Source organism: Cherax quadricarinatus, chromosome 97 (genome assembly GCF_038502225.1).
Source record: "Cherax quadricarinatus isolate ZL_2023a chromosome 97, ASM3850222v1, whole genome shotgun sequence".
Lineage (NCBI taxonomy): Eukaryota > Metazoa > Arthropoda > Malacostraca > Decapoda > Parastacidae > Cherax > Cherax quadricarinatus.
The window spans coordinates 8,349,577-8,371,094 of record NC_091388.1 but is presented as its reverse complement, the minus strand read 5'-3'; the positions used below and the strand labels follow the sequence as shown (position 1 = coordinate 8,371,094).

At 43.1% G+C, this 21,518-nt stretch overlaps 1 protein-coding gene across 1 annotated transcript in view; it reads right to left on the bottom strand.

The window, feature by feature from the left end:
• The window catches only part of Slip1 (SLo interacting protein 1), a 480,758-nt gene that overhangs the window by 96,054 nt on the left and 363,186 nt on the right, over positions 1 to 21,518 (bottom strand). The window contains exon 2 of the mRNA XM_053800206.2: positions 1,946 to 2,269. Coding sequence (XP_053656181.2) covers positions 1,946 to 2,269 — 324 coding nt within the window. The remainder of the gene's footprint in view (positions 1 to 1,945; positions 2,270 to 21,518) is intronic.

Below are 21,518 nucleotides of genomic sequence, written 5' to 3'. Positions count from 1 at the left end.
TTCCTGTACTGAAGAGGTACACAGTTCAGGGTGAAAAAGCTTACAGGAAGGGAGTTTGCATTTTCCTGTTGTCATATGGGCATGGCATTTTCTAGGGTGGTCATAGTTGCACGTCCCATCTGTTTTTCCAGATTTCCCATGCCAGCAGATACCGAGTGCATAGTATGTGCACAGGCTTGGTTTCCGTTTGCCTTGGGTTTCTGTGACTGTATTCCCTGTTGGTGCATGTTTCCCTGTCTTACTTCTATCCTCCCTAGCACCAACAATGGAGCTCCCACCAGTTGTTTTTGGTAATATATCCTCCCTATTGCTAGTGGAGTCCTCTTGTTTGCTATTTCCTGCGGTATTTCTAGTTTGCAATATTGGCTTTATCTTATCTTTGACTACACTTGTTCCCCTACTATGGCTCCTGTCCCCTATGAGGTCATTTATATGTATTCCTTCCTGCGTATAATTCCCGACTACCTGGACAAAATCTCCAGCTTCACCATTGCTGTCTCCCAGGACAGCATCTCCAGCTTCACCATTACTGTCTCCCAGGACAGCATCTCCAGCTTCACCATTACTGTCTCCCAGGACAGCACCTCCAGCTTCACCATTACTGTCTCCCAGGACAGCACCTCCAGCTTCACCATTACTGTCTCTCAGGACAGCACCTCCAGCTTCACCATTACTGTCTCTCAGGACAGCACTATCAGCCCCACATTTACTGACTACCAGGACATCATCTCCAGCCTTACAGTTTGTGACTACATGGCCAGTATCAAGGGCAGTACCATTCAGCCCAGACTTTTTATGTTCCCATCTGTTGTAGAAAGCTTCCAGGTTTTCTATGAAAGCAGCTTTGATGTTGACCTCTTTTAATACCCTTGTGATTTTAGTCCACAGATTTATCTCATTTGGGCATAACCAAAAACACTTCCCTGTTTTAATACTGCTTGTAGCTAGTTCTGGGATATCTGCACAAGGGGCGTGACACCAATTTCCACAAAAATGACAATTTATGCATGTGGAAGCCCGTTTGTTTGACTGACCACAGACTACACACAGCTTCATAGTGATTTGAATGGTTGATTTACTGCAATTCTACTAGCAACCTCTTGAATATTCTATTAATAACCTCCTTAAATGAAGCTCTAGCTATTTGTATTTCTGTTTCTAACTGTTTTTGTATATTGGACAGCTTACCGTGCACGTTCCTGATATATATTTAATGTTTGTGTTTATAAGGGCGCCTACAACCCCATCCGTTTACAGTCTGCTTTATTGTCGTTTGAAACCAGTCAAGGGTTCGGACCAGTCAAGGGTTCGGACCAGTCAAGGGTTCGGACCAGTCGAGGGTTCGGACCAGTCAAGGGTTCGGACCAGTCAAGGGTTCGGACCAGTCGAGGGTTCGGAGCCAGTCTGATCTGATCAGTGGGTCACTTATTTAAACCATACTGGTCGGTGATTTGAGCTAACACATGAAGGATCTACTGGAAATTATCTACCCGAGTAATCTGTGATTTGATTGATACAAAAGTATAACTTGCGTGTTGAAGAGCCGGTGACTGCTGGCACTCCTACAATGACGAACGGTCGACCTCAACCCTTGTTTATCAATCGCTGTATCTAGCTTTTCTATTTTTTTTCCGTCTCCACCACGATAAATGCTATATTATCACTATAGTTGACTGGTGGAAATTTTGGAGGAAGGACGCTTTTTCTGTAGTAATAATTGCTTCTGGTTGTGTATATTGCGACCGCTGGTAACTACAGGTTATATGAAATTCACAGTATACGTCTGGTATTTCAAGAAAAAAGAAACTAATGAAAGTCACTTCACTCCACTAAGTACGGGGAAACAGACTGTGTATGAGACAGTGTATGGGGAAAGCCTGTGTATGTGACAGGAAGACAGTATGGGAGAGACAGACAAACAGTTCATGGAAGAGGAATAACTAACCTCCGTCTGTGTACCAGTTGTAACACTGATACCTCCTCCCACCTGCCCCACCTCCACCTCCTTCCTCTCCACTTCCTCCTCCAGCTGTGTGGACGACCCACTAGCCGAGGTGGCAGGCGTGGGCGTGGTGGAGGTTGGAGGATGCGTGGGCGTGGAGGGCGTGGACTGGTGGTGAGTGGTACTGGTGGAGGTGGTACTGGTGGCGGTAGTGGTGGCAGGGTGGTGTGGGCGACGGAGAACCTGCACCATAATAGGTTCTTCAGCTTCTTGAAATACAGTCACAGCCTCAGCGTGGCTCAGTCCACTCACATCACGCCCGTTCACCTGTACGAAAAAAAAAATGTTGAAAACATGTGCAATGTTGACCAAGCCGTAGCTCGATTGGTAGCATACTCAGCTCACCCACTGAAGTCCGTGTTACCTTTAGGCAACTGTTGTCCGTGTTCACCTACCATGTTCACCGTGCTTGACCAGGTGTGGGTTCCATACTGGTGCTGCATACTCCCATATGGAGTTGACGTACACGGTGTACAGAGTCTTGAATGACTTCTTACTCAGGTGTCGAAACGCCTGGTTTGCCAGGCGTCCATCTGCTGCAGCAGTTATTTGGTTGAGGCGTGTCTTAGGAGAGTGAGTGTGTGTGTGTGTGTGTGTGTGTGTGTGTGTGTGTGTGTGTGTGTGTGTGTGTGTGTGTGTGTGTGTGTGTAAGAGACCTGAGGAACTCTTAATGATCAAAGTCACCTTCAGAGTTTTGCTGGCATCAATCAAGCTTTGTCAAGTACAAATATCGTCGATATGAAAGAGGAGGACTCCAACACGGGGCCAATAATTGCCCTGAAACCCCTGGCAAACTCAGTCCACTTGACGATGCTCTGTCAAAGAAGCAGAGACCATTTCTCTCAGGCTCGCACGACTCAGTCAAGATCACTCGCTGAGACGACAGGGGCAGGGAATAAGAGGGAGCTAAGGTTGGAGTGGAGGCCAGGAAACTCAGAGTGGCGGAGGAGAGATGAAATTGGAAGAGGAGCAGGGAAGGATAGAAAGACAGGGAGAGAGAAACAGAGGATGGAGGGACAGGAGAGAGAGAGACAGAGAGAGAGAGGATGGACGGACGGGAGAGAAAGAGGAATGAAAAAACGGAAGACAGAAAGATTAGAGAAAATAACAACACTAAAATGGCTTTCAAATGAGCTTATGTAGGTAATAGGTCTTATTTTGTAAATAAAGTTAGGAACCCTTACCCTAACTTTGTCAAACCCTGTGTAAAAAAAAAAAAAGAGCAGAGAGAGAGAGAGAAAGAGAGAGAGAGAGAGAGAGAGAGAGAGAGAGAGAGAGAGAGAGAGAGAGAGAGAGAGAGAGAGAGAGAGAGAGAGAGGGAGAGCAGAGAGCAGAGGTCACAAAGGGATTCCAAAATTAAACGTGTGATGGCAGCGAGTTGGAGGGTCACTGGCCTACTTTAGTAGCTGAGCAGGAAAATGTGAGGGAGGGAGGAAGAGAGGGAGGGGAGAAAAGGGACAAGAAGGTTGGAGGGAAGAAAGTGGATGAATTGAAGGAAGGTGGAATGTGAGGTAGAGTACAGTAAGAGAGGACTCAATGAGAGTCAGAGGTTCCCGACTTTTCGACGCCATCCCTTCATAAGAATTACCAACAAACCTCTGGCTGTATTTAAAAGGGACCTTGACAAGTTTCTGACCAGCGGGGCTATAGTTGGCACGTTGGACAGCGTGCTGCCAGCATTAGCAACTTGGTTGTCGTGGTACCAGGTCCTAATAACGGCAGCAATTAGCTTCTCCACAGTTAAACAGTCCTGTTTCGCGATCCTGCGTTTGGTTATTGCCCACAGATTCTCAAATGGGTTGAGATCAGCAGAGTTTCCAGGCCAATTTAGAACGCTTAGCCGACTCTCTTCGAAGAATGTCAGCATTTTTCTGGAAGTGTGGCATGGAGCAAGATCTTGCTGGAAAATGCCTTCTCCATCAGGAAAGTCTCTATCCACAATGAGTTGCCAGGACTACGTTGTATTTGTCACTATTCATCGTTCCCTCAACATTACCAAGCCGTCCAGGGCCTTTAGCACCAAACTACTCCAAAACATCTTCTTAGTTGGGTTTTTTGGCGTTTGTTGAATGTGTTCATTCCGAAGAGATTCGCCTTTGCTCCGTCTCACTACTACTGATCTGTACCCATGTACTTCGAAATGCGCCACATCTGACTGAGTGCCCACTGCAGCCGTTTTTCCAACATAAAAGCAGTTAATAATTGTTTCTTTACCGGCTTTCTGGAAGTCCTGCCAACTTCAAGGAACCTTCGTTGAACAGTTGAAGTGTCAACGTTTACGTCAGCTGAAGCCAAATCCCTCTGTAGATCTTTGCTGGTTTTCTTTGGAGCCTTCACACTATGATGACCTTGTCATCGTGAGGTATTGTCTTGAGTTTTCTTTCACATCTTCCTCGACGCAGTGGATCACAATCACTAGTGTCGTCAGCTCTCTCCAGAGTCCCACCAACAGTTATCTGCTAGGCTCAAAATTTCGGCGATCTGTCTGATACTCAAATCAGCATGTTTTTTGAGAGCTACAATACTTGCATGCTTCCTAGGTGTAACATCTGTCATGAATTTCATGGCGAAACCACAGTGACTCTCTGAGCACGCTTGCAGGAACAGCCTTACAGAACAACAGCTGTAGTAGCACTGGCGAGAGTCGCAGGGTAACACCACAGCTGGATGGATGCCAGAAGTCGGTAGCAAACTCTAATGGAAAAAAAAAACTAAACTACATTAAGCCGGAGATTAAGACATGTTTACTCCTGTCCCAATTAATTTGCTCACTACTGTAAGTGACATCCATGGAGGACAACACAAGTGGAAATTTTCAGTTCCTGATCAACCAGGCTGATGTTCACGTTGTAGTGCCTGCTGCTGGTACCAATAGCCGAGAACTACTGAACAAGAGAAGGTGTGAAGGGTCTAGCACGAGGAGGGAATAGCAGGCTGAAGGGAAGGGAGTGCAATACATGTTGCAAGGACGGAGGAGAAAGCATGTTGCAAGAAGGGTAAAGCATGTTTAAGGGGAGTGCAAAGCATGTTTCAAGGAGGGAGGGCAAAGAATGTTGCAAGGAGGGAGGGCAAAGAATGTTGAAGGGAAGGAAAGGCAAAGCATGCTGAAGGGAGGGAGTGTCAACCATGGTGTGGAGGAGGGAGAGCCAAGCAGAATGAAGGGAGAAAGGGAGTACCAAACCCAGGAAAAAAAAAAGGGAGATGAGGGGACGTCTTGGCCGACCCCTCAAATGACCCAACTACTGTCACTGCCTGTCAACAGCAGCCATGCCTCTCCCTTTCCCATCCTTTATTACCCTCATCTCACCCTTTACTCCTCTCTCCTCACGTCCCTCCTTCCATCACCTCCTACCACACTCACAGATTTTCTTAATCTTACCCTAATTTGTACCTGGAAACTTGTGTAGTGATTGATCCTAAATCTGCACACTAAATCACTCCCTACGAGAAAAAGAGACGTGGCAGACATGGGAAATACCTTCGCTAAAAAAAGTAATGGTGATATAAGTACACTAAGAAATGACTCAGTAAGTGTAAAGGGACCAAGACTCTTCAACACTATTCATACACAAAGGGAACTTCCAACACACCCCTGGATGTCTTCAAGAGGAAGAAACACGGTAAGTTCATGTTAGTATATAATCAACCTGCCTTTGGTGCTCATGTTAAATGGCATGATGCTAGGACCAACACCTTCATTGATCAGGAAATAAATAAATAAATATATATGCAATAATTTCACAGTAAACAAGTGATTTCAAAATATGCAAAACAATCTGGTCTGGTGGCTAAAGCTCCCGCTTCACACACGGAGGGCCCGGGTTCAATTCCCGGCGGGTGAAAATTCCGACACGTTTCCTTACACCTATTGTGCTGTTCACCTAGCAGCAAATAGGTACCTGGGTGTTAGTCGACTGGTGTGGGTCGCATCCTGGGGGACAAGATTAAGGACCCCAATGGAAATAAGTTAGACAGTCCTCGATGACGCACTGACTTTCTTGGGTTATCCTGGGTGGCTAACCCTCCGGGGTTAAAAATCCGAACGAAATCTTATCTTATCTTATCTTATTATCAAGGAACTACAGTTCCTTGTGAGATAATGTGAGAAGCCACGAAAGCGCTTGGAATTTCACTATTCTTTCACAGTCGTTTTGTATATATATATATATATATATATATATATATATATATATATATATATATGCGCCTAATAACAGCGGGGGGAACTGAATGATAGCTCCAGGCCTTTCGTTTGCAATCAACACATCAGGAGGTCGCAAGAAAAGAGGAAGAAGTCCAAGCAAATATGTTCTGTGGAAGCGTCTGTGTTCGAGCAGATCAAATCATTCTGGACCAGGCTGCCGTGCTGACTTCTTTTCACTCTCAGGAACTCTTCAATCTGCACTCCAGCACTCTGCAGTGTGCAAGAAAGGTATAAAATACCGACAATATGAAAGTTAAGACACATGTGCAACATACTTTCATATTGTCCGTATTTTATACCTTTCTTGCACAACTTGTCAGACACTGCAACATCATGGAATCTTGGTTCAGAGGACATCTACAAGACCTTCACGGCTGCTGCAACTAACCCATCGCTTTGGGAAGGACCTACTTCCACTGGGGAATCCCGCCTACCAGTGACTATGTCCTCGTCTGCTACACGTCCTTATCCACTGACACCTATATAAGCTTATATTATGACGCCCATATAAGCGCCAGTCTTCTTGCCTTTGCTCCAGATTCTCCACCACCACGACGCTGTGAACACTAACTCCAAGACTGAGGCACTGATTACCTCATCTTTTGTATATAGTTCTACAGCCTTCCAATTATGTCCTAGAATCTGTATTGATAAAGCCACTGGATGGCGAAACGTCTACAATAAAGATATCCAGATGTTGCACTTGTGTCTTAACTTTCACTCTGCAGTGTACCTACGATCCCCATTGGGGAGGGGGACTTTTACCTTCTGCACTCGTCATCTGTGCTCTTCCACGATGTATTTTTTAAATCGTGTGAAAATTAAGCCTAGCAGTGAGAGGTAGCTTGCAGGTCAAATTTAATGCGATTCTTTCGGTCAACGATGCATTCATTATCGTCTGTAATGACGGTTTTGTAGCTGAAAAATTGATGACTTCTACCATTATAACTACTCTCAACGAACGTGCTTCCACGTTCTGTCTTCTCCAGCAATGACGGCAAAGAGATTCGTTTTAATTAAATAAATGGACAAACTTATAACAACCCAAACTATCAACTAACTCAAGACATCAATAGAAATTCAGAATTCTTGGGCCACTGTGGACTACATCACCAAGATTCCAAATGCCCCTTCAATGCTAAAGATTACCTTCATTGATGTTATTATGGCGGAATGGCATCTTTCACTACTACTATTGAAGCTGAGCGAATTCAACATATCACGCCATGTTAGAGCTCCTTCTCCCTGTATCTCTCCAAAGACTGCCCTATCAAGGGTAAGAAATTCTGCTCGACTTATGGTTGTGAAGGTCATGATTTCAAAGCTCACACCACCACCTGTAGAACATAAGAAAAAAGGAACACTGCAGCAGGCCTACTGGTCCATGCAAGGCAGGACCAAATCTCCTACCGGCTTAAGCCAATGCCCCAACCTAGTCAGGCAAGAGTGAACATCGCACTCTTGCTGCTAAGTGCCCTATAAGGAAACAAATTATCAATAAAAACCAAGAAGAACAAAAGAAAACATCAACCAAATCTCCATGGTATCACAACACTGCAAGTTGACCCCAACAAAATTCTCAAAGGCACTCGACCGACGCCCTCCACCAGCAACTTACTCTCTACACTACATGACGGAGCTTCTACAAAAAAATTACTGTTGTATGGTGTTTACTGATGTGAAAAATGTAGCACAACCTGGATCTTTCAACACAACTCTCAATAAACTCTGGATCTTTCAACACAACTCTCAATAAACTCTGGATCTTTCAACACAACTCTCAATAAACTCTGGATCTTTCAACACAACTCTCAATAAACTCTTCAGATTCAACAATTTGCCAAATTTTATCTTCCCTGATTTTCCACCTTTAACTGGTATACTCAAGATTACTCCAAAAATCATCACTTTCGCAGCACCTGAAGATGATTCCTTCACTTTCACCTGACAACTGCACTTCTCCATAACCATCTCCAACCAATGACAAGACTCCTACAAATCTCACCAATGATATGCTACCAACGACTTCCAACACGGTTCCTGACCAATCACAACCTTCGTCTCAAGTCTGCCAACCTACTGAAGATACATAACTACCCGAGGGAGAAGACGACATGGAAGGAGGAGGAGAAAAGGGAGAATTTCCTACCTGGCAAGATATAACTGTCTACACAACTGAACCATACAGCGATGCAAGGTATTGCAAAGAACTGCACTTCAAAAAGGAACTGTTAATTTGACCTGCATTCCTGAAGAAATATGTATAACTCAAGACCTACTTGATTCCATTGGGGGACTTAAAGAAACTTCAATATCAAGGTTAAACTCGTTCACGTCCCGAAATCAAGATTCAAGAAAATCAGCAACGGCTCCTCTGCTGACAAACTGCCGTAAATCGTAACATTAGTCATCTTGAAGCTGCCTTTTTCCTGTGATCCTCCTGCCTGCCTGCCTGTCTGCCTGCCTGCCTGCCTGCCTGCCTGCCTGCCTGCCTGCCACCCTCCTCTACATTACCAAGCAAGGTCAGCAAGTGTCCTCCTGCTTTTCTACGCTGTTCTACATCTGCATTACAATGCTCTACGACTGGGTTTAGCCCTGGCTCTTGCTCTACGACTCAAGACGTTCCTCTCCAGAGTTATTCTTCGTCTGTTCCCACTCCCCCCTCACCCCTTGTGGGTCTTACCTGTGAGTCTTCAGTTCAATGCTTGAGCAGAGACGCTTCCTCGGAACGTATCTGTCTGGACTTCCTCCTCTTTTCTGCAACACTGCAAGGTCCTGATTGGAACACGAAAAGCCTAGAGCCATCATTCAACCCACCCAGTGGTTATTTATATCTTGTATTTCTTGTTGGCGATTATTGCATATACATAAAATACATTTTTAGGTAGCACCTGATCAATAAGGAAGAGCTGTAGACCAGGAGCTAGAGTCTGATCTCCCTGCACACAAGTAGTCTTAAGGTGTTAAGCGAAATGCACTAGAATCATGACAAGAAGCAAAGATGGTGGAGGTAAACACTATACACAGCTTCAGAAGAAGGTATAACCAGTCTGGTGGTAGGAGGCGGGGCCAGGAGTTATGAATCGACCCCTGCGAACACAGCTAGGTGAGCACAAGCATGTAAACAGCAGCTTGCTATTGGCTGTGGAGGTGACCAATGATTAGCTTTCCTGCCTCTTTCCCTTTCAGGTTTAGTCTTCTATTGGCTGTGAAGATGGCGAATGAGAAGTGTCCTTGCCTACACCTTTTCCTCTCAGTTATGGTCAGCTATTGGCTGTGGAGGTGACCAATGATTAGCTTTCCTGCCTCTTTCCCTCTCAGGTTTAGTCTTCTATTGGCTGTGAAGATGGCGAATGAGAAGTGTCCTTGCCTACACCTTTTCCTCTCATTTATGGTCAGCTATTGGCTGTGGAGGTGACCAATGGAGAGTGGCCTGGCCTGCCCCTACAGCCGCGTGTTAACAAGCAACACCCCAGTTGTCTTCCTCTCTAATTGCTCAGCTTGGTTTCCATGCCTTTTATTGTCACTTTTTTATTTTCACAGGAGAGGATTAGAGAGAGAGAGAGAGAGAGAGAGAGAGAGAGAGAGAGAGAGAGAGAGAGAGGTGACAGCTCTTAGCTTGTAAGTGAAGTTAGGAGTCCTTAACCTAACCTTGTAAAACCTGTGTAAAGAGAGAATCAGAAGTGTGAGTGAAGGGAGCCAATAAGGCGACAGACAAAAGTCAGACAATTAGCGTTGAAATAAATCGTGTGAACAAAGCGGAGAGCAGAAGTATACACACAAACACAGTAGTGGAGGCAGGATCCATACAAAGTTTTAAGAAGAGGTACGATAAGACTTTTGAAGCAGAGTGTAAACTTAGTAACGACCAGGGAAAAGGCGAGGCCAGGAGCTATGACTCGACAATTGCAACCACAAATAGATGAGCGCACACACACACACACACACACACACACACACACACACACACACACACACACACACACACGGAATAACTTGCACGAGGCAGTAGACGCCGATACACAGCTTCAAGAATAGACATAAACCCCAACTTCTCAGAAAACAGTTAGGTTAGGTAAGGTATGTCAGGAAGTAAAATAAAGTATTTCGTGACGCTTGTCTTGGTCATATGATGACCCGCACCTGGAGCTTTTGCTCAACTGACCGAGGCCTATGGGCTACTCAGGACTGTAAAGAAGCCACGATAAAGCCCTTGGTTGAGTCAAGACTACAGAGAGGCCAAGATAAAGCCCTTGGTTCAGTCAAGACTACAGAGAGGCCAAGATAAAGCCCTTGGTTCAGTCAAGACTACAGAGAGGCCAAGATAAAGCCCTTGGTTCAGTCAAGACTACAGAGAGGCCCAGATAAAGCCCTTGGTTCAGTCAAGACTACAGAGAGGCCCAGATAAAGCCCTTGGTTCAGTCAAGACTACAGAGAGGCCAAGATAAAGCCCTTGGTTCAGTCAAGACTACAGAGAGGCCCAGATAAAGCCCTTGGTTGAGTCAAGACTACAGAGAGGCCAAGATAAAGCCCTTGGTTCAGTCAAGACTACAGAGAGGCCCAGATAAAGCCCTTGGTTCAGTCAAGACTACAGAGAGGCCAAGATAAAGCCCTTGGTTCAGTCAAGACTACAGAGAGGCCCAGATAAAGCCCTTGGTTCAGTCAAGACTACAGAGAGGCCCAGATAAAGCCCTTGGTTCAGTCAAGACTACAGAGAGGCCAAGATAAAGCCCTTGGTTCAGTCAAGACTACAGAGAGGCCCAGATAAAGCCCTTGGTTGAGTCAAGACTACAGAGAGGCCAAGATAAAGCCCTTGGTTCAGTCAAGACTACAGAGAGGCCCAGATAAAGCCCTTGGTTCAGTCAAGACTACAGAGAGGCCAAGATAAAGCCCTTGGTTCAGTCAAGACTACAGAGAGGCCCAGATAAAGCCCTTGGTTCAGTCAAGACTACAGAGAGGCCCAGATAAAGCCCTTGGTTCAGTCAAGACTACAGAGAGGCCAAGATAAAGCCCTTGGTTCAGTCAAGACTACAGAGAGGCCAAGATAAAGCCCTTGGTTCAGTCAAGACTACAGAGAGGCCAAGATAAAGCCCTTGGTTCAGTCAAGACTACAGAGAGGCCCAGATAAAGCCCTTGGTTGAGTCAAGACTACAGAGAGGCCCAGATAAAGCCCTTGGTTGAGTCAAGACTACAGAGAGGCCCAGATAAAGCCCTTGGTTCAGTCAAGACTACAGAGAGGCCCAGATAAAGCCCATGGTTCAGTCAAGACTAGAGAGAGGCCAAGATAAAGCCCTTGGTTCAGTCAAGACTACAGAGAGGCCCAGATAAAGCCCTTGGTTCAGTCAAGACTACAGAGAGGCCAAGATAAAGCCCTTGGTTGAGTCAAGACTACAGAGAATCCCAGATAAAGCCCTTGGTTCAGTCAAGACTACAGAGATGCCCAGATAAAGCCCTTGGTTGAGTCAAGACTACAGAGAGGCCCAGATAAAGCCCTTGGTTCAGTCAAGACTACAGAGAGGCCCAGATAAAGCCCTTGGTTCAGTCAAGACTACAGAGAGGCCCAGATAAAGCCCTTGGTTCAGTCAAGACTACAGAGAGGCCAAGATAAAGCCCTTGGTTCAGTCAAGACTACAGAGAGGCCAAGATAAAGCCCTTGGTTCAGTCAAGACTACAGAGAGGCCAAGATAAAGCCCTTGGTTCAGTCAAGACTACAGAGAGGCCCAGATAAAGCCCTTGGTTCAGTCAAGACTACAGAGAGGCCAAGATAAAGCCCTTGGTTGAGTCAAGACTACAGAGAGGCCCAGATAAAGCCCTTGGTTCAGTCAAGACTACAGAGAGGCCAAGATAAAGCCCTTGGTTGAGTCAAGACTACAGAGAGGCCAAGATAAAGCCCTTGGTTCAGTCAAGACTACAGAGAGGCCAAGATAAAGCCCTTGGTTCAGTCAAGACTACAGAGAGGCCAAGATAAAGCCCTTGGTTCAGTCAAGACTACAGAGAGGCCAAGATAAAGCCCTTGGTTCAGTCAAGACTACAGAGAGGCCAAGATAAAGCCCTTGGTTCAGTCAAGACTACAGAGAGGCCCAGATAAAGCCCATGGTTCAGTCAAGACTACAGAGAGGCCCAGATAAAGCCCATGGTTCAGTCAAGACTACAGAGAGGCCAAGATAAAGCCCTTGGTTCAGTCAAGACTACAGAGAGGCCCAGATAAAGCCCATGGTTGAGTCAAGACTACAGAGAGGCCCAGATAAAGCCCTTGGTTCAGTCAAGACTACAGAGAGGCGCAGATAAAGCCCTTGGTTCAGTCAAGACTACAGAGAGGCCCAGATAAAGCCCTTGGTTCAGTCAAGACTACAGAGAGGCCCAGATAAAGCCCTTGGTTGAGTCAAGACTACAGAGAGGCCCAGATAAAGCCCATGGTTGAGTCAAGACTACAGAGAGGCCCAGATAAAGCCCTTGGTTCAGTCAAGACTACAGAGAGGCCCAGATAAAGCCCTTGGTTCAGTCAAGACTACAGAGAGGCCCAGATAAAGCCCTTGGTTGAGTCAAGACTACAGAGAGGCCCAGATAAAGCCCTTGGTTCAGTCAAGACTACAGAGAGGCCCAGATAAAGCCCTTGGTTCAGTCAAGACTACAGAGAGGCCCAGATAAAGCCCATGGTTGAGTCAAGACTACAGAGAGGCCCAGATAAAGCCCTTGGTTCAGTCAAGACTACAGAGAGGCCCAGATAAAGCCCTTGGTTCAGTCAAGACTACAGAGAGGCCAAGATAAAGCCCTTGGTTCAGTCAAGACTACAGAGAGGCCAAGATAAAGCCCTTGGTTCAGTCAAGACTACAGAGAGGCCAAGATAAAGCCCTTGGTTCAGTCAAGACTACAGAGAGGCCCAGATAAAGCCCTTGGTTCAGTCAAGACTACAGAGAGGCCCAGATAAAGCCCTTGGTTGAGTCAAGACTACAGAGAGGCCCAGATAAAGCCCTTGGTTCAGTCAAGACTACAGAGAGGCCCAGATAAAGCCCTTGGTTAGTCAAGACTACAGAGAGGCCCAGATAAAGCCCTTGGTTCAGTCAAGACTACAGAGAGGCCAAGATAAAGCCCTTGGTTCAGTCAAGACTACAGAGAGGCCAAGATAAAGCCCTTGGTTCAGTCAAGACTACAGAGAGGCCAAGATAAAGCCCTTGGTTCAGTCAAGACTACAGAGAGGCCAAGATAAAGCCCTTGGTTCAGTCAAGACTACAGAGAGGCCCAGATAAAGCCCTTGGTTCAGTCAAGACTACAGAGAGGCCAAGATAAAGCCCTTGGTTCAGTCAAGACTACAGAGAGGCCCAGATAAAGCCCTTGGTTCAGTCAAGACTACAGAGAGGCCCAGATAAAGCCCTTGGTTCAGTCAAGACTACAGAGAGGCCCAGATAAAGCCCTTGGTTGAGTCAAAGTTGAAGGATAATTTGAAAATGATACACCAGGGTAGAATCTAAGGACACAAACACACACACACACAAAAAAAATCATATTCCATCAACAACCTGGTTGACCAGGAACGGTAAGGCTGACCTCAAACCTGTGAACGAAAATAGAGGAACCTCTCCAAGCTGTTTACAGGTACATCCCAGGTATACCTCAGGTATATCCCAGGTATATCCCAGGTATATCCCAGGTATATCCCAGGTATATCCTAGGTATATCCTAGGTATATCCCAGGTATACCTCAGGTACACCACAGGTATATCCCAGGTATACTTCAGTTATATCAGTCATGTTTACACTAGAGTGATGGCCCAGTGCTCGTTTTCTACGCTCCCTCAGCGCCATCAATCTTGGGGTAATTGGCCAGTTTCACGGGGTGTCGATAAGGCTTGTTTTCCCTCCCCTGGCTGTAGGGAGTGTCACTCTTGGTGCGTGTGTGTAATCCAGGAATTGTTCTCTTGCAGTTTACCCTGTAAATCCTCCTGCTCAGGTCAGTTGTGTACCTTCAAGGATGCCTTCTTGTTAATTAAGTACTCTTTCTAACCAGAGGCCATCACTGGTATTGGTATTTTACGATTATTATTATTATTATTATTATTATTATTATTATTATTAGTAGTAGTAATAGTAGTAGTAGTAGAAGTATCAGTAGTAGTAGTAGTAGTAGTAACGGTGATACTATCTTCTTCCATCCCGTATACATAAACCGAGATATACATACTTCTAAGTGTATATACACACAAGTACAAACCTCTGGGTGGAATACACTGAGAGATGATCTGTGTGTATTATACATACTTCTAAGTGTATATACAAACAAGTACAAACCTCTGGGTGCAATACACTGAGAGATGATCTGTGTGTATATACACTGAGATATACACACATTTTTTGGCTCACTGGGTATCACATACAAGTTAATGCATACTGACATGTTTTCATCTCTCAAATAATTATACTGCCTCGATTTTCCTTTCGTATTTAGGGAGTCTTAATCCCCCTGGCTTTAAAAATTCTATTATGTCACGCACAGGAGGGGAGAGAGACGGCAGGGAAGGGAGAGGGTGATTAACATAGAGTCAGGAAGCAGAAGAGGGAGGGAGGGAGGGAGGGAGGGAGGGAGGGAGGGAGGGAGGGAGAGAGAGAGAGAGAGAGAGAGAGAGAGAGAGAGAGAGAGAGAGAGAGAGAGAGAGAGAGAGAATGCTCTTTCAAATAGCTTTTGCAAGAGTTAAACTGTCACAGCAGACCTTACCACAGCTGTCACAACAGCAGCAACAGAAGACACAACCAGTATAACAACAACAACAACACAACCAGTATAACAACAACAACAACACAACCAGTATAACAACAACAACAACACAACCAGTATAACAACAACAACAACACAACCAGTATAACAACAACAACAACACAACCAGTATAACAACAACAACAACACAACCAGTATAACAACAACAACAACACAACCAGTATAACAACAACAACAACACAACCAGTATAACAACAACAACAACACAACCAGTATAACAACAACAACAACACAACCAGTATAACAACAACAACAACACAACCAGTATAACAACAACAACAACACAACCAGTATAACAACAACAACAACACAACCAGTATAACAACAACAACAAACACAACCAGTATAGCAACAACAACAAACACAACCAGTATAGCAACAACAACAAACACAACCAGTATAGCAACAACAACAAACACAACCAGTATAGCAACAACAACAAACACAACCAGTATAGTAACAACAACAAACACAACCAGTATAGCAACAACAACAACACAACCAGTATAGCAACAACAACACAACCAGTATAGCAACAACACAACCAGTATAGCAACAACAACAACACAACCAGTATAGTAACAACAACAAACACAACCAGTATAGCAACAACAACAACACAACCAGTATAGCAACAACAACACAACCAGTATAGCAACAACACAACCAGTATAGCAACAACAACAAACACAACCAGTATAGTAACAACAACAAACACAACCAGTATAGTAACAACAACAAACACAACCAGTATAGTAACAACAACAAACACAACCAGTATAGCAACAACAACAACACAACCAGTATAGTAACAACAACAAACACAACCAGTATAGTAACAACAACAACACAACCAGTATAGTAACAACAACAACACAACCAGTATAGTAACAACAACAAACACAACCAGTATAGCAACAACAACAACACAACCAGTATAGCAACAACAACACAACCAGTATAGTAACAAAAACAACACAACCAGTATAGTAACAACAACAAACACAACCAGTATAGCAACAACAACAAACACAACCAGTATAGCAACAACAACAACAAAACCAGTATAGCAACAACAACAACACAACCAGTATAGCAACAACAACAACACAACCAGTATAGCAACAACAACAACACAACCAGTATAGCAACAACAACAAACACAACCAGTATAGCAACAACAACAACACAACCAGTATAGTAACAACAACAACACAACCAGTATAGTAACAACAACAACACAACCAGTATAGTAACAACAACAAACACAACCAGTATAGCAACAACAACAACACAACCAGTATAGCAACAACAACAAACACAACCAGTATAGCAACAACAACAACACAACCAGTATAGCAACAACACAACCAGTATAGCAACAACAAACACAACCAGTATAGCAACAACACAACCAGTATAGCAACAACACAACCAGTATAGCAACAACAAACACAACCAGTATAGCAACAACACAACCAGTATAGCAACAACAAACACAACCAGTATAGCAACAACAACAATCAACCAGTGTAGCAACAACACAACCAGTATAGCAACAACACAACCAGTATAGCAACAACAACAAACACGACCAGTATAGCAACAACAACAAACACAACCAGTATAGTAACAACAACAAACACAACCAGTATAGCAACAACAACACAACCAGTATAGCAACAACACAACCAGTATAGCAACAACACAACCAGTATAGCAACAACACAACCAGTATAGCAACAACACAACCAGTATAGCAACAACAAACACAACCAGTATAGCAACAACAACAATCAACCAGTATAGCAACAACAACAACACAACCAGTATAGCAACAACAACAACACAACCAGTATAGCAACAACAACAACACAACCAGTATAGCAACAACAACAACACAACCAGTATAGCAACAACAACAACACAACCAGTATAGCAACAACAACAACACAACCAGTATAGCAACAACAACAACACAACCAGTATAGCAACAACAACAACACAACCAGTATAGCAACAACAACAACACAACCAGTATAGCAACAACAACAACACAATCAGTATAGCAACATCAACAAACACAACCAGTATAGCAACAACAACAAACACAACCAGTATAGCAACAACAACAACACAACCAGTATAGCAACAACAACACAACCAGTATAGCAACAACACAACCAGTATAGCAACAACAACAACACAACCAGTATAGTAACAACAACAAACACAACCAGTATAGCAACAACAACAACACAACCAGTATAGCAACAACAACACAACCAGTATAGCAACAACACAACCAGTATAGCAACAACAACAACACAACCAGTATAGCAACAACAACAAACACAACCAGTATAGTAACAACAACAACACAACCAGTATAGTAACAACAACAAACACAACCAGTATAGCAACAACAACAACACAACCAGTATAGCAACAACACAACCAGTATAGCAACAACAAACACAACCAGTATAGCAACAACAACAATCAACCAGTATAGCAACAACACAACCAGTATAGCAACAACACAACCAGTATAGCAACAACAAACACAACCAGTATAGCAACAACAACAATCAACCAGTATAGCAACAACAACAACACAACCAGTATAGCAACAACAACAACACAACCAGTATAGCAACAACAACAACACAACCAGTATAGTAACAACAACAAACACAACCAGTATAGCAACAACAACAAACACAACCAGTATAGCAACAACAACAACACAACCAGTATAGCAACAACAACAACACAACCAGTATAGCAACAACAACAACACAACCAGTATAGAAACAACAACACAATCAGTATAGCAACAACAACAACACAATCAGTATAGCAACAACAACAACACAACCAGTATAGCAACAACAACAACACAATCAGTATAGCAACAACAACAACACAACCAGTATAGCAACAACAACAACACAACCAGTATAGCAACAACAACAACACAATCAGTATAGCAACAACAACACAACCAGTATAGCAACAACAACAACACAATCAGTATAGCAACAACAACACAACCAGTATAGCAACAACAACAAACACAACCAGTATAGCAACAACAACAAACACAACCAGTATAGCAACAACAAACACAACCAGTATAGCAACAACAACAATCAACCAGTATAGCAACAACAAAAAACAACCAGTATAGCAACAACAACAACACAACCAGTATAGCAACAACAACAAACACAACCATTATAGCAACATCAACAAACACAACCAGTATAGCAACAACAAACACAACCAGTATAGCAACAACAACACAACCAGTATAGCAACAACAACACAACCAGTATAGCAACAACAACAACACAACCAGTATAGCAACAACAACAAACACAACCAGTATAGCAACAACAAACACAACCAGTATAGCAACAACAACAAACACAACCAGTATAGCAACAACAAACACAACCAGTATAGCAACAACAACAAACACAACCAGTATAGCAACAACAACACAACCAGTATAGCAACAACAAACACAACCAGTATAGCAACAACAACAAACACAACCAGTATAGCAACAACAAACACAACCAGTATAGCAACAACAAACACAACCAGTATAGCAACAACAACAAACACAACCAGTATAGCAACAACAACACAACCAGTATAGCAACAACAAACACAACCAGTATAGCAACAACAAACACAACCAGTATAGCAACAACAAACACAACCAGTATAGCAACATCAACAAACACAACCAGTATAGCAACAACAAACACAACCAGTATAGCAACAACAAACACAACCAGTATAACAACATCAACAAACACAACCAGTATAGCAACATCAACAAACACAACCAGTATAGCAACAACAACAACACAACCAGTATAGCAACAACAACAACACAACCAGTATAGCAACAACAACAAACACAACCAGTACAGCAACATCAACAAACACAACCAGTATAGCAACAACAACAAACACAACCAGTATAGCAACAACAACAAACACAACCAGTACAGCAACATCAACAAACACAACCAGTACAGCAACAACAACAAACACAACCAGTATAGCAACAACAACAACACAACCAGTATAGCAACAACAACAAACACAACCAGTATAGCAACAACAAACACAACCAGTATAGCAACAACAAACACAACCAGTATAGCAACAACAACAAACACAACCAGTATAGCAACAACAAACACAACCAGTATAGCAACAACAAACACAACCAGTATAGCAACAACAAACACAACCAGTATAGCAACAACAACAACACAACCAGTATAGCAACAACAACACAACCAGTATAGCAACAACAACACAACCAGTATAGCAACAACAACACAACCAGTATAGCAACATCAACAAACACAACCAGTACAGCAACATCAACAAACACAACCAGTATAGCAACAACAACAAACACAACCAGTATAGCAACATCAACAAACACAACCAGTACAGCAACATCAACAAACACAACCAGTATAGCAACAACAACAAACACAACCAGTACAGCAACATCAACAAACACAACCAGTATAGCAACAACAACAAACACAACCAGTACAGCAACATCAACAAACACAACCAGTATAGCAACAACAACAAACACAACCAGTATAGCAACATCAACAAACACAACCAGTACAGCAACATCAACAAACACAACCAGTATAGCAACAACAACAAACACAACCAGTACAGCAACATCAACAAACACAACCAGTATAGCAACATCAACAAACACAACCAGTATAGCAACATCAACAAACACAACCAGTATAGCAACAACAACAAACACAACCAGTATAGCAACAACAACAAACACAACCAGTATAGCAACAACAACAACACAACCAGTATAGCAACAACAACAACACAACCAGTACAGCAACATCAACAAACACAACCAGTACAGCAACATCAACAAACACAACCAGTATAGCAACAACAACAAACACAACCAGTATAGCAACAACAACAATCAACCAGTATAGCAACAACAACAATCAACCAGTATAGCAACAACAACTCAATCAGTATAGCAACAACAACAAACACAACCAGTATAGCAACAACAACAACTCAACCAGTATAGCAACAACAACAAACACAACCAGTATAGCAACAACAACAAACACAACCAGTATAGCAACAACAACAAACACAACCAGTATAGCAACAACAACAAACACAACCAGTATAGCAACAACAACAACTCAACCAGTATAGCAACAACAACAAACACAACCAGTATAGCAACAACAACAAACACAACCAGTATAGCAACAACAACAAACACAACCAGTATAGCAACAACAACAAACACAACCAGTATAGCAACAACAACACAACCAGTATAGCAACAACAACAACACAATCAGTATAGCAACAACAACAACACAACCAGTATAGCAACAACAACAACTCAACCAGTATAGCAACAACAACAAACACAACCAGTATAGCAACAACAACAAACACAACCAGTATAGCAACAACAACAAACACAACCAGTATAGCAACAACAACAAACACAACCAGTATAGCAACAACAACAAACACAACCAGTATAGCAACAACAACAACTCAACCAGTATAGCAACAACAACAAACACAACCAGTATAGCAACAACAACAAACACAACCAGTATAGCAACAACAACAAACACAACCAGTATAGCAACAACAACAAACACAACCAGTATAGCAACAACAACACAACCAGTATAGCAACAACAACAACACAATCAGTATAGCAACAACAACAACACAATCAGTATAGCAACAACAACAACACAATCAGTATAACAACAACAACAAACACAACCAGTATAGCAACAACAATAACACAACCAGTATAGCAACAACAACACAACCAGTATAGCAACAACAACAACAACATAATCAGTATAGCAACAACAACAACACAATCAGTATAGCAACAACAACAAACACAACCAGTATAGCAACAACAACAACACAATCAGTATAGCAACATCAACAAACACAACCAGTATAGCAACAACAACAACACAATCAGTATAGCAACATCAACAAACACAACCAGTATAGCAACATCAACAAACACAACCAGTATAGCAACATCAACAAACACAACCAGTATAGCAACAACAACACAATCAGTATAGCAACATCAACAAACACAACCAGTATAGCAACAACAACAAACACAACCAGTATAGCAACATCAACAAACACAACCAGTATAGCAACAACAACAAACACAACCAGTATAGCAACATCAACAACACAACCAGTATAGCAACATCAACAAACACAACCAGTATAGCAACAACAACACAATCAGTATAGCAACATCAACAAACACAACCAGTATAGCAACAACAACAAACACAACCAGTATAGCAACATCAACAAACACAACCAGTATAGCAACAACAACACAATCAGTATAGCAACATCAACAAACACATTGGTCTGAGCTTGCTACCATCTGCAGCTCATAAGACTGCCATCCCCACGAGCCCCTT